At 37.9% G+C, this 13,171-nt stretch overlaps 1 protein-coding gene across 1 annotated transcript; it reads left to right on the plus strand.

Moving 5' to 3' along the window:
- Positions 1–6,725: 6,725 nt before the first annotated feature.
- LOC117494023 (cytochrome P450 3A30-like) lies at positions 6,726–12,907 on the plus strand. The gene is made up of 13 exons (XM_034144654.1): positions 6,726–6,825; positions 8,620–8,713; positions 8,794–8,846; positions 8,950–9,049; positions 9,790–9,903; positions 10,032–10,120; positions 10,447–10,595; positions 10,686–10,813; positions 10,935–11,010; positions 11,216–11,376; positions 11,461–11,687; positions 11,783–11,945; positions 12,063–12,907. The coding sequence occupies exons 1-13, from the start codon at positions 6,755–6,757 to the stop codon at positions 12,162–12,164; spliced, it is 1,527 nt and encodes a 508-aa protein (XP_034000545.1). The 5' UTR covers positions 6,726–6,754; the 3' UTR covers positions 12,165–12,907.
- Positions 12,908–13,171: the final 264 nt, after the last annotated feature.

Raw genomic sequence — 13,171 nt, forward strand, 5'->3', positions numbered from 1 at the left:
GACCAATCTTTATTTGAAGGTGCCTCTTAACCTGAGATATTAGTTATACAGTAATAGTATTGACAATCTAAAAAAACTGAGCAACTCAACAGTCAACTTTATATTTCTTATTGTCTAAAGCATTTATTATTTTCATTTTCCCCTCTCATATTCAGTGTGGACGGATTGAGACAGCGTGGTGTCCAGAGAGCTGCAGAGACTTCAGGGAGAAACCTCCGTGTGATGGACGTCCAGTCTGTTGGTTTGGAGAGGACTGAGGGTCTTTCCTCAGCGAGGAGGACCAGACCTGATGGAGGAGCCCATGCATAGCTGATACCACCTGATCAGGCCTAGTCTGTCACTTTATTTGACTAAATGTGTTTACTTATACATTTAATAGGTTTACACCTTCTGTCCATACGTGATTTTTTATTTAAAACATGTTTGATTAACTTTTGGTTCAGATTTCAATAAATTGAATTTGTATTTGCACTCCTTTTGTCCATTATTCTTACTGAAAATGTTAGATTACACATTCACATCCGACTGAAGATTGGCCCCATTTATTTGCGTTGCAAACTCTGCGGTACAAGGTACATGTTGTGAAGCTCATAAAGTGAGGCAAATAGAATTAATCAGCTGATGGAGTGTAGATGTGGAAATAGGTGCATTCGATCAGCTGACTTCACAATAAAAGTAGTTTCTTAGTGAATGTCCTGTACTGGTCTTAACATCTCATAACAATAGCTTTTAATTTTCCTATTGGATGTTCTTCTTGACCCTCAGAGAAGGAGAAAATGTTGAGTCGTGTCTTTCAGGCATGTCCTTTCCTAACAAAAATTACAGGAAACATAAAACATATTATTGCAGAACAAGTGTGTTATTTATGAAAGAGGTGTGCTTGTGTTTAGGGGCTGTAGATATAATTATTTTGTAATTGTAATGTTTTATTTTATTTCAACAGTGAGCTACAAAGACAATCAGATTATGAATGAACAGTATGAAATTCATCAACATTGAAATATATTTTATTATCAAAATAATATTTAACTGTTATCAAAACTTAGTGCAACTGTAGAAGCTTGCTCTGTTCTCTCACTGAAATCATAACTTTTACCACGTTTTTTACAGACAATATTGAGAGATAAATAGCAGTTGTCACTATGTGTTAAATAGCTTTGCCTTCAATACCTTAAATTAGAAAGCTGACAGTCATATTGCTTGTTAACATCTAAATGTAACCCTTTGCATGGAAAAAACCCTCAACTTCACTGATGTGTAGGTGATCTAGTATTTAGTATTGTTTAATGGAATGTATATCAGTGTATTAAAGTCAATACTTCATTTATTTAAGCCAATATCTTTCTTGATTCTTTGTACAGTATGAAAAAAGAGTATTTGTACCTGTGCTGAAGTTCACTGCTGTGAGGAGTCCAGTTCTGTCTCTCACTCTCTGGTCCATCCTGTCTGCATCACCTGGAAACTTTAAACAAACAGATATATATGTAAAGAACCATGTGTACAAACAATATAACTTATTCTCTTCTGTTGAACATGTTGGATTGTGTATTGTCCGAGTCAGGGTTCTTTTTATTTTACTGTAACTTTGGAAGTTGTGTTACCAATGCTGTTGTGTTACGGTTTATTTGATACCAATTTGGTAATGCACATTTCCTGCTGAAATACATGCATACCAAGTTACTGCGTGGCACTTTGGTTTTGATAAAACAGTGTAGTTCCACTATATAAACGTTACATTCATAATCAAACGAGACAATCTGCAAGATAATGAGCTATTTGTTGTTATTTTTAATGCTTGTCCTTCACACGTTAATCAAATAAAATAAGTACCGATACATAGCAGAACAATTGTGGCGATGTTCAGCTTAATAAGCCTTGTTCAACATAATTTATTTAGCTAATACTACAGCGGGCTGCAGGCGAACCAAGTCTGCGTTTCGCTGCATTCCTTGATCTCCAGTTATAATGCCGGACTCCGCCGCCGGCCGAAGCTAACGGAGCCGCCGGGACGCGCTAGCGAGCTAGCCCCCTGCGGCTCCGTTAGCTTCGGCCGGCGTGGACTCCGGCGGCCACCACTGGGATAATTGGGTCCCCTTTTAACATTTGCTCCCGTTTAGCATTATGGGCGTCACAGCCATATACTATAAAAGGCTGAATCATAAACTAAACTGTATATATATATATATATATACACATGTATAAAGGGTTACGTCCTTAGCTGGCTAATAAGCTACATAATAAGCTACATAACAAGCTAAACTAACAAGCACACAAACACCTGCTAACGGGATTAACATGTATAATATTATCATTTTACTCACCGAAAAAAGCTGAGAGTAGACTTCTTGGAAGGTCTGTTAGTACATTCAAGCGCACAGCACTACATTTCAATTGTCTGGTATTTGTAACAATATTCCCTAAAAGGCACAATCACCACGAACACGGCTAAAGGGTCAAGTACAGCAACTACAACTAACTAACGTTGTAGCCTAGCAGAGTGGACAAATTGCTGTTAGCTGACAGTGAGGCACGTACCTGTCCATCAAAGTGACCACGCCCTAATTTATGCAAAAACTTTAAGACCTAATATAAATAAAAGGGTCTTGTTAGAAAACAATTCACTCACAGATCCATAATCATGAAGGTGGAATCCAACTATATTCATAATAATATTTATTGGATCCATAGGTAGAAACATGTTTTTTTAGGCTGTGAAATTGGGCATTTTAACATGGGGCTCTATGGAAATTGCTCCTTTCTGCAGTCAGCGCCTATCGGCCAATATATGAACTGCAGTTTGTGGCACTTCCGCATTGGCGTCCCGGCTCTTCCCCAGAGTTTGCCGCTTGGTTTGAACCAAGCGGCAAACTCTGGGGAAGAGCCGGGACCTATGGATCCAATAAATATTATTATCCGTCCGGCATTATAACTGGAGATCAAGGAATGCAGCGAAACGCAGACTTGGTTCGCCTGCAGCCCGCTGTAGTATTAGCTAAATAAATTATGTTGAACAAGGCTTATTAAGCTGAACATCGCCACAATTGTTCTGCTATGTATCGGTACTTATTTTATTTGATTAACGTGTGAAGGACAAGCATTAAAAATAACAACAAATAGCTCATTATCTTGCAGATTGTCTCGTTTGATTATGAATAACGTTTATATAGTGGAACTACACTGTTTTATCAAAACCAAAGTGCCACGCAGTAACTTGGTATGCATGTATTTCAGCAGGAAATGTGCATTACCAAATTGGTATCAAATAAACAGTAACACAACAGCATTGGTAACACAACTTCCAAAGTTACAGTAAAATAAAAAGAACCCTGACTCGGACAATACACAATCCAACATGTTCAACAGAAGAGAATAAGTTATATTGTTTGTACACATGGTTCTTTACATATATATCTGTTTGTTTAAAGTTTCCAGGTGATGCAGACAGGATGGACCAGAGAGTGAGAGACAGAACTGGACTCCTCACAGCAGTGAACTTCAGCACAGGTACAAATACTCTTTTTTCATACTGTACAAAGAATCAAGAAAGATATTGGTTTAAATAAATGAAGTATTGACTTTAATACACTGATATACATTCCATTAAACAATACTAAATACTAGATCACCTACACATCAGTGAAGTTGAGGGTTTTTTCCATGCAAAGGGTTACATTTAGATGTTAACAAGCAATATGACTGTCAGCTTTCTAATTTAAGGTATTGAAGGCAAAGCTATTAGTGACAACTGCTATTTATCTCTCAATATTGTCTGTAAAAAACGTGGTAAAAGTTATGATTTCAGTGAGAGAACAGAGCAAGCTTCTACAGTTGCACTAAGTTTTGATAACAGTTAAATATTATTTTGATAATAAAATATATTTCAATGTTGATGAATTTCATACTGTTCATTCATAATCTGATTGTCTTTGTAGCTCACTGTTGAAATAAAATAAAACATTACAATTACAAAATAATTATATCTACAGCCCCTAAACACAAACACACCTCTTTCATAAATAACACACTTGTTCTGCAATAATATGTTTTATGTTTCCTGTAATTTTTGAAAGACACGACTCAACATTTTCTCCTTCTCTGAGGGTCAAGAAGAACATCCAATAGGAAAATTAAAAGCTATTGTTATGAGATGTTAAGACCAGTACAGGACATTCACTAAGAAACTACTTTTATTGTGAAGTCAGCTGATCGAATGCACCTATTTCCACATCTACACTCCATCAGCTGATTAATTCTATTTGCCTCACTTTATGAGCTTCACAACATGTACCTTGTACCGCAGAGTTTGCAACGCAAATAAATGGGGCCAATCTTCAGTCGGATGTGAATGTGTAATCTAACATTTTCAGTAAGAATAATGGACAAAAGGAGTGAAAATACAAATTCAATTTATTGAAATCTGAACCAAAAGTTAATCAAATAATGTTTTAAATAAAAAAGCACATATGGACAGAAGGTGTAAACCTATTAAATGTATAAGTAAACACATTTAGTCAAATAAAGTGACAGACTAGGCCTGATCAGGTGGTATCAGCTATGCATGGGCTCCTCCATCAGGCCTGGTCCTCCTCGCTGAGGAAAGACCCTCAGTCCTCTCCGGCCAAACCAACAGACAGGACGTCCATCACACGGAGGTTTCTCCCTGAAGTCTCTGCAGCTCTCTGGACACCACGCTGTCTCAATCCGTCCACACTGAATATGAGGGGAAAATGAAAATAATAAATGCTTTAGACAATAAGAAATATAAAGTTGACTGTTGAGTTGCTCAGTTTTTTTAGATTGTCAATACTATTACTGTATAACTAATATCCCAGGTTAAGAGGCACCTTCAAATAAAGATTGGTCTTTAAATACATTTTGTCTTTTGAATTGTTTGTCTAAAGTCAAGGATCTAGAACTGGTACTTATAGTTGTAATGATACAGTCTGGTTATAATGCTGTTTGGAGGAGGCCTCACAGGTAAGAGCACTAACTAGCTACCATCACATGCACCTTAGCTTAACTTAAATGTATTAAACGTATAATTAAGTGATAGCAAAATATAAATAACTAATGTCATGCAAACATATTAATATTTGCTTGATTCCAGTGTTGCATTTAGCACATTGCATACAAACGTTAAGGGATTTTAAGATTCTGAAGTATTATGCTAAAAACTCAATAACTTAGATTATTATTTATAGTTTTGCTGAATAGTTTCATGTCCGCTTACCTTAGAAACGTAAAATGTGACGGCAGTGTGCTGATGGGGAAGCATGTTAGCTTAGCTTCTTAGCTTGAGCTAGCTCTGTTACTTCCCAGCTGGAGGCAGAAGGTCCCGCCTCGGCTCCGCCTCTTTGCCCTTATTTGGAGCAGGATGTAGCAGGCGGGAGTTAGACTCAGACGTCACTGTCGAGCCGTTAGTGGCCGACTCCACCTACTAAGGGCTTCTCGGCAACTCTGCAGAATCCTATGGGTGACGTCACGGACCCTACGTCCATTTATATATACAGTCTATGGTTTGAACAGACACGTTAAATGAAACAAATGCATGTGAACGGAAGACTTTTTTGAATACCATACTGTGCATAAACGCAAACGGTCCCGTGTGAGCGGGGCCTGAGGCTGATAACTACAGCTCAGTGAGGTAAAGGACTCAAGTGTTTAGATAGTTCACTTTAGTCTAAGTTATCTGAGATCTCAGTGGGTCTCAAACGGTTTGGACACAATTTATGTAAACAAATATTTCCAAGGCACACTTTATAATTATTAGGATAAATAACAACAGGTTTGAAATCATTCCAATGTATACATAGGACAGTAACCAAAAATATCGTTTAAAACTGGAGATATTAACAAATGTGCATTACTAAATAAATGTTAACTAGGTAAAATAAGATATGAATGAACAACAAAAATAAAATACGTTACATATATTTGTTATTGGCTATGGTAGGTTATTGGTTATGTTCACATACTTATTTGGTTATTAAAATGTAAACCGATCTTTTTCATATTGGTGTTTAAAGTTGTACCCCCTAGATCTAGTCTCTAGTCATTCTGCTCAAAGTGCACCAGATTGAAGCATTTTACTTTAAAATGTTAAAAAATCTATAACTCATGTTCATAAATGTTGTATGTGACGGGACTACGGATGGAAATTAGCTCAAAGCTCAAATCCGGCTAATTTACATTTGAAAGCATTACTTTGTTTAAAATGATCATCAATGTGCATTGTCCCGGTTCAAATAAACGATTAAATGAAAAAAAGGGAAAATCCCATTTAGCTTTCTACAATCCCTTGTTTCCACCGGTCTAAAATGTTTACCCTAGTAAAATAGATGTTGTACTTACTGAAAGTCAACCTAATTGGGCAATCAAGAATGATTAAGTATGCATAAGTTCTTACGATAATTAGAAGTACTTTAAATGTTACAACACTTGTGTTGAGATCATTTAAATCCTTTTCACAAACCATCGTGAAATAACACCCTCTTTTGAAGATGAGGTAATAATATTAAGTAGGCCTACGCTAAAAGTCAGTCAAAGTTCAGTAGGTGATAATTCAAATATGTACGTTGAGTTATCTCCAACTATGTGGGACCGCCCAGAGCCGTATAATATAGGGTTACACTATGACTATAGGCTATATAACACTAGGCCTATATATATATATGGCTCTGGTACCGCCCCTACTGGGCAGCTTAACAACAGAGGGAATTGGCTGCAGACGACAGAAGTGAGCGCAGGAGCCAAGATGGGATACCTCCCAGATCTTTCCATCGAGACCTGGACTTTAATAGTCATTTTCTTAACCCTAATCGCAATGTAAGTTTTTATGTGTAGTTTGCCACTATTTTTCTTCTGAAAGTTGATGTATTTCAGACAAATTGAGCCGAATACAAATAGAAAACTGGAGATATTGTGTGAACGTCACTATGTTATGTTGCTAAAAGCATTTTGCTGTGAAGTCTTGCAGTTTAAGTTGCTGCACAGGGGGAACCGACCTATTCTGAAGCAAAACGATCAGCGAAGAAGTGAACAGAATTGATTTGCGTGTAGAATACTTCCGGTTTTCTTCCAAAACAAAGTAATCGATCGCTTTTCCAACCATCTCAGCTGAGCCTCACTCCCGCTGCGTAACCAAGAAACTGCGCTCACTGTGACAGACACAATACTTAAGCTTTGAAAACAACAACATTTGATAAACTTACACTTTATCAGGACACAAAGTAGACAAAAAAATAAGCAACAGGCTAAAAGCTTTTATTTTCTCATTTCCTTATCTTCCTTTTAATCTTGAAATGCATCTGATCAACATAAAGAACATAATAATAATATTAATAATAATAATAATTGTAATTTATAAAAATGTATACATTCTTCTTTAAAGACTTCATACAAGTCAAAATGATGCTGCTATGGAAACAATAGGCTTGTTTGAGACAAGCGAGACCGACGCAGACCTGCGCAATTGCGATCAACGTCTTGCTAGTGCGTTGCATGATGGTTAGTCATTTTGTCCGACTTGCTCTGGAGGCTCGCCTACATGAGACGTTGAAATCTCGCGGGACAAAGGCGCCCGCAGACTTGAGAGCGAGGCGCGGCGAGGCGGCGCAGTTTCTCTCCACGGGCTGCGGAAGCGAAATGCTTGATGGGAAACGACTCGCTGGTATCTCGAGCTGAGCGCTCATTGGTGGTTTTTACCCCGTGCTGGTGATGAAACTCTCCATTGGCTCGGCAAAAGTTTGTTGTTTTGTGTCAGTTTTACGTCGCCACTTCCATTCACATTTTTCATCATTGTTCCACAATGTTTATCATCATGAAATTAATATCTATATATTTTATACTATAGGCCTACTTGCACTGCTTATAATTTACACAGTGCCTGTAAACCGGAGGAGAACGCTGGCATTTCTCCTCCTACTGGAAATACTACGGAGGGATAGGGTCTGCAAAATTAGTTTATTTTGGGGATTGACTGGATGCTCTGACCGGTCCACTTCCTGCCCGGCGCTATGCAACGCCTCCGGTTTACAGGCACTGTAAATTATATATAGAATAATTATGATGATGAATGCATTTTTTTACCACTAAAATACAGCAACACATCTTTGATTCATGTCGTTTATAACTGGAATATTACAATTATTATTAACTTTGTCTGTACAAAGTAGCCTGTCCAGGAAATATGCCCAAATCAACAAAAACTGCGAGCCGGCAGGTAAGACGCTCCGCTTCTGAAACGCGCCCGGTATGACGCCGGAGGAGGCCGGACCAAAACCGCGTCGCAGCCGTGACGCGACGCAGACGGACCCGGTGGATCGAGGGGTTAGGAGTATCAATAATGATAACACATTCAAACTTTGCCCTTCTGAGATTAGGACCACTTCTGTGAACATGTGACCATTACTCATAATAGATAACAGGGATACTTATTGAGGTGAAGTCATTCACAGTGGATATGTAAGTACAGTTTGCAATACAAGTCCATATTCTTTATCAAGAACATACTTAAACTTGTTTATTTTCCTTTTACTGATGATACAACTGAAAACACAAGGCAATATGAAAGAAGAATGGACTTGTTCTCTGTTTTTTAATCATGCTTTTAATCCTCAGATATGGATATGCTCCATATGGCCTTTTCAAGAAACTAGGCATCCGTGGACCCACACCTCTGCCCTTTATTGGGACCTTTTTGGGGTACACAAAGGTGAGACGCATTCAAATATGTGATCTAAGCTTACACTCCTCTTATAATGGTTTTGACTTTGTCACTCCTCTATTCCTTAGGGCATTCACAATTTCGACACAGAATGCTATCAGAAATATGGAAAGATGTGGGGGTAAGTGTGTGTACAAGAATACTCTATTATCTTAACATGCATAGCATATGCAAAGCTCCAGGCTGTAACTGGCTCGCCACAATATCTGTCATTTAATTTTAAGGTTGTACGATGGCAGGCAGCCAATAATCGCTACGATGGACACAGCTATGATCAAAGCAGTCTTGGTTAAGGAGTGTTATTCTGTCTTCACTAACAGACGGGTAAGGAGCAAAGCACACTGTTCCCAGTGATTCCCAAGTTAAGACCTCAATACTAATCAAATGTACACCACAATGTAAATAAGGCATTCTGGGTGTTTCTCAATCGCGAGTAAAGCTGCTTCAGAGCCACTATTTCAAGCATACTACGTCATCGAGTGCCGCCGAAGTACTGTTCCAATCTCCAGCATACTTGGAAATCTACCGAGCCCGGCGTACTCCGTTTGGAGAAATATTGAGGCTGCACATGAGTAGACTCCGCGGTCTTAAAATCCCCACAATGCTTTGCGCACAGACCAATTTCCCCAAATCTGTGGCGGAAGATGTAAGGCGGGGCCTCTCATATGACGCACACCTGCACACTTGCTAGCGTGTTCCACTCTTCGTTTTCCGAATGCTAGGAAGTATTCTTGACTCGCTTCTGAAGCAAGATGCTCGGCAGACATGTGCTACCAAGCAAGCGTACTCGCGATTGAGAAACACCCTCTGTGTTTGTTAAAAACCCACCTGTTCAAATCTGCCTACTCACTGTAGTGCTCCCCATTATATGTTTCATTTGTGTCCACTTGACTGTCTCCTCCATGATTTCCTGTGTTTTTATCATGTTTTGTTGCCTATTAGCGTTTTCTTTATTTTTTAACAAATTGTACGGTGTCCTTGGGTGTCATGAAAGGCGCCTAAAAATAAAATGTATTATTTGTTTGTTTGTTTGTTTGTGTGTGTGGGGTGGGGGTTGGCTTTAGGATATGGGCCTAAATGGACCCTTACGTGATGCCGTACCAATGGTAGAAGATGAACAATGGAAGAGGATTCGCAGTGTACTCTCACCGTCATTCACCAGCGGTCGCCTGAAAGAGGTTAAAAAGCACACTGCACCTTTAAAATATTTGTAATTAGCATTTGTACATTATTTACACCAGTTGTTTGATCATTCTGGTATGAAAAGCATTCATTCATTCTTTATTTTTTTATTTTATTTTCACAGATGTATCCGATAATGTTGCAGCACTCAGGTAATCTGATCCAGAGCCTTCACAAGAAAGTAGAGGCAGAAGAAGTCCTAGATGTTAAAGAGTGAGTAATTCTTTGATGAGATTTGGGCAATGACTTTTCATCTTTTTCATCTAAAGTCTTTTAAGAGGATTTTTTTTATTGTGCTATTCATTATTCCATGTATTTATTTATTTAATCGTTTATTTGAACCGGGACAGTGCACATTAATGAACATTTTAAACAAAATAATGCTTTTAAATGTAAATGAGCCGGATTTTAGCTTTGAGCTAGTTTCCATCCGTAGTCCCGTCACATATATTCAAGGAAACAACATTTCCTAAAAGAAACATTTGCATGCGTTAACCTTTGGCTTGTTCCAACGTTTGTATGTTGGCCTTTCTTTGTAGTGTATTTGGACCATACAGTATGGATGTTGTGACCAGCACTGCCTTCAGTGTGGACATTGATTCCATCAACAATCCCTCTGATCCTTTTGTTGCAAACATAAAGAGAATGGTCAAGTTCAACTTCCTGAATCCCTTGCTTGTGCTTATCGGTATGTCAAAGTTATGCTGTACAACCTGACTGTCTAACTCGACCCCTTAAACCCAAAATTAACTATCTTTTGAACTATGATTCTTTTCAGTTCTGTTTCCATTCTTGGGAGGAATTTTTGAAAAGATGGATGTGTCATTCTTCCCTGCTGAAGTGACAGGGTTCTTCTACAACTTTCTAGCATCTATCAAATCAGACCGGAATAATAAAGAACATAAGGTATGTACAATTGATTGATGTTGATTTTTGTCCATTTTTGATATGTTGTGTTCATACCTTTCCCTTAAAACACAAACTGGAGAATCAATATAGGATTTCTACTTTCTACTTTGCCTTGCAGAATCGAGTGGATTTCATGCAGTTGATGGTGGACTCTCAAAGTTCAAAGAACAAAGACGATGCAAGCTCCAACAAAGGTAAAGAAATAAATCATATTTAATTTTCTCTGTAGTCGCGGCTGAAGGGTCAAAAAAAAGAAAAATCCCTCGGTTGAAAATAGAGTTTTTAACATTGTCTATATGCTACAAGACATAACATGAGATAGATAAGCAGTTAACACCATGGCTGAGGTGTTTATCAGGAATGTTTGAATAGGTTAATTATGTTTTTTTTGTTTTACAGGACTGACTGATCACGAGATCCTGTCCCAGGCAATGATATTCATCTTTGCTGGCTATGAAACCAGTAGCAGCACACTTGGATTTGTAGCCTACACCCTGGCAACACACCCTGAAATTCAAAAGATCTTGCAAGAGGAGATTGATGAAACCTTACCAGACAAGGTTACTAGAGAGTTTTTTTTACTGTATCTATATTTGTATTTAATCAGCAACTGATCATGTGCTACCAACTACTTTATACTCAAGGATCGGCCAACCTATGAAGCAGCGATGCAGATGGAATACCTGGATATGGTGATTAATGAGGCGATGAGGCTGTACCCTATTGCTAGTCGATTAGAGAGAATGGCAAAGTCCTCCGTGGAGATTAACGGTGTGACCATCCCTAAAGGAACTGTCATAATGGTGCCAATTTACACTCTACACCGTGACCCTGATCTGTGGTCTGAGCCTGAGGCTTTCAAACCTGAAAGGTACTATACTAGATTGATGGCAGACTAAGGTACATTTTTACCTGAATTTAGTCATTCGGCTAATCAACTTAAGATGTTTGTTCATTCTTTTTTAGGTTCAGCAAAGAGAACAAAGCCAACATAGATCCATATTCCTTCCTGCCCTTTGGAGCAGGGCCAAGGAACTGTATTGGCATGCGATTTGCTCTCTTGATGATGAAGTTGGCTCTGGTAGAGATCCTTCAGAACTTCAGCTTTGTCACTTGCAAGGAGACAGATGTAAGGAAACATTTTCAGTGTGTGTTGTCAATAGTGAAGGTTTTTATGTAAGGTTGGGTGCAATCATGTTTGAGCTTTTACAGGGGTTCATTTTGGTCACATTTCTTGTTTTCCTAGATTCCAATGGAGCTGGGAGTTGATGAATTGATTACCCCCAAGAATCCCATCAAACTGAAGCTGGTGCCCAGAGCAACCGTTGCCGATTCTCCCTCAAGCTAACTTTTCGATTATCTGCAACAACTATCTCTCTTTTTCAAACCAATCTACAGCATAACAGTTTATTAATAATCAAATTAAAGGACACCATTTATTGTCAGAACACCATGTAAACTTGGCTCAAAAAGCTTGGTTATACTTAAAAAAACATTGTTTATGTTTTCGTCCTTTTCATTTACTCAAATAACTTAATTTTTCTCCATGTATTTTGACTAAATATATCCTTCTTTGTTATCCTTTTTAAAATCTTGAATATAAAAGATTAACAATTTTTGTAATCACCAGTACTATTCTTAACACATATGCTACATAATTGTATGGCCATTTGTTATCACTATATATGCTAATATGTTACTGTAAAATAGTTTTATAACATGATCAACTTCTATGTAACAGTGGAACGTACATCTAAAAAAAAAAAACAACAACATTACAATTGTATTTTATCGCAAAAACGCCATGTAGAGAGTTTAAATATGCTCAAATATCCAGCTTTGCTTGTTTCCATGTTGTTGGATTATGGCTGTGCTCTTTGCTCTGCTTTTCTAAGAGGTTGGAGCGGAGAGCTTATCACAGAGTGCACCTGAGGAGGCTTTACTCAGGAAACAGGGTTTGAGATTGCAGCAAATAATGACCTCATTCTCCATCCCTTTCAATCATGGCTTTGCTCATATGACTTATATGTTGTAATCACATCTCATTTGTACCTTTTTTTTTCATTTATCTAATAAAAGTTCTTAAACTCATTTGATCATCTGTTATTTTAGGCAAACTATAAGCCTTTATTTTGGAAATCCAATAATATAATTCATAACTCACATGGGCCTTTTTTCTGCATGGTGGTACTTTTGATTCTTCTTACCTTTGCAGAATAATCATTTTGTTTTGACAGTTTTGACACTTTATGGCTATTTTTACTTTATTACCAGATCTGGATACTTCTTTACTGAACAGTTATTTAAAGATCATTGCAATTTGTGCTGCCTTGTTACATCAGCAGTATAGGACAA

This window comes from Trematomus bernacchii, unplaced genomic scaffold (assembly GCF_902827165.1).
Source record: "Trematomus bernacchii unplaced genomic scaffold, fTreBer1.1, whole genome shotgun sequence".
NCBI classification, from domain to species: domain Eukaryota; kingdom Metazoa; phylum Chordata; class Actinopteri; order Perciformes; family Nototheniidae; genus Trematomus; species Trematomus bernacchii.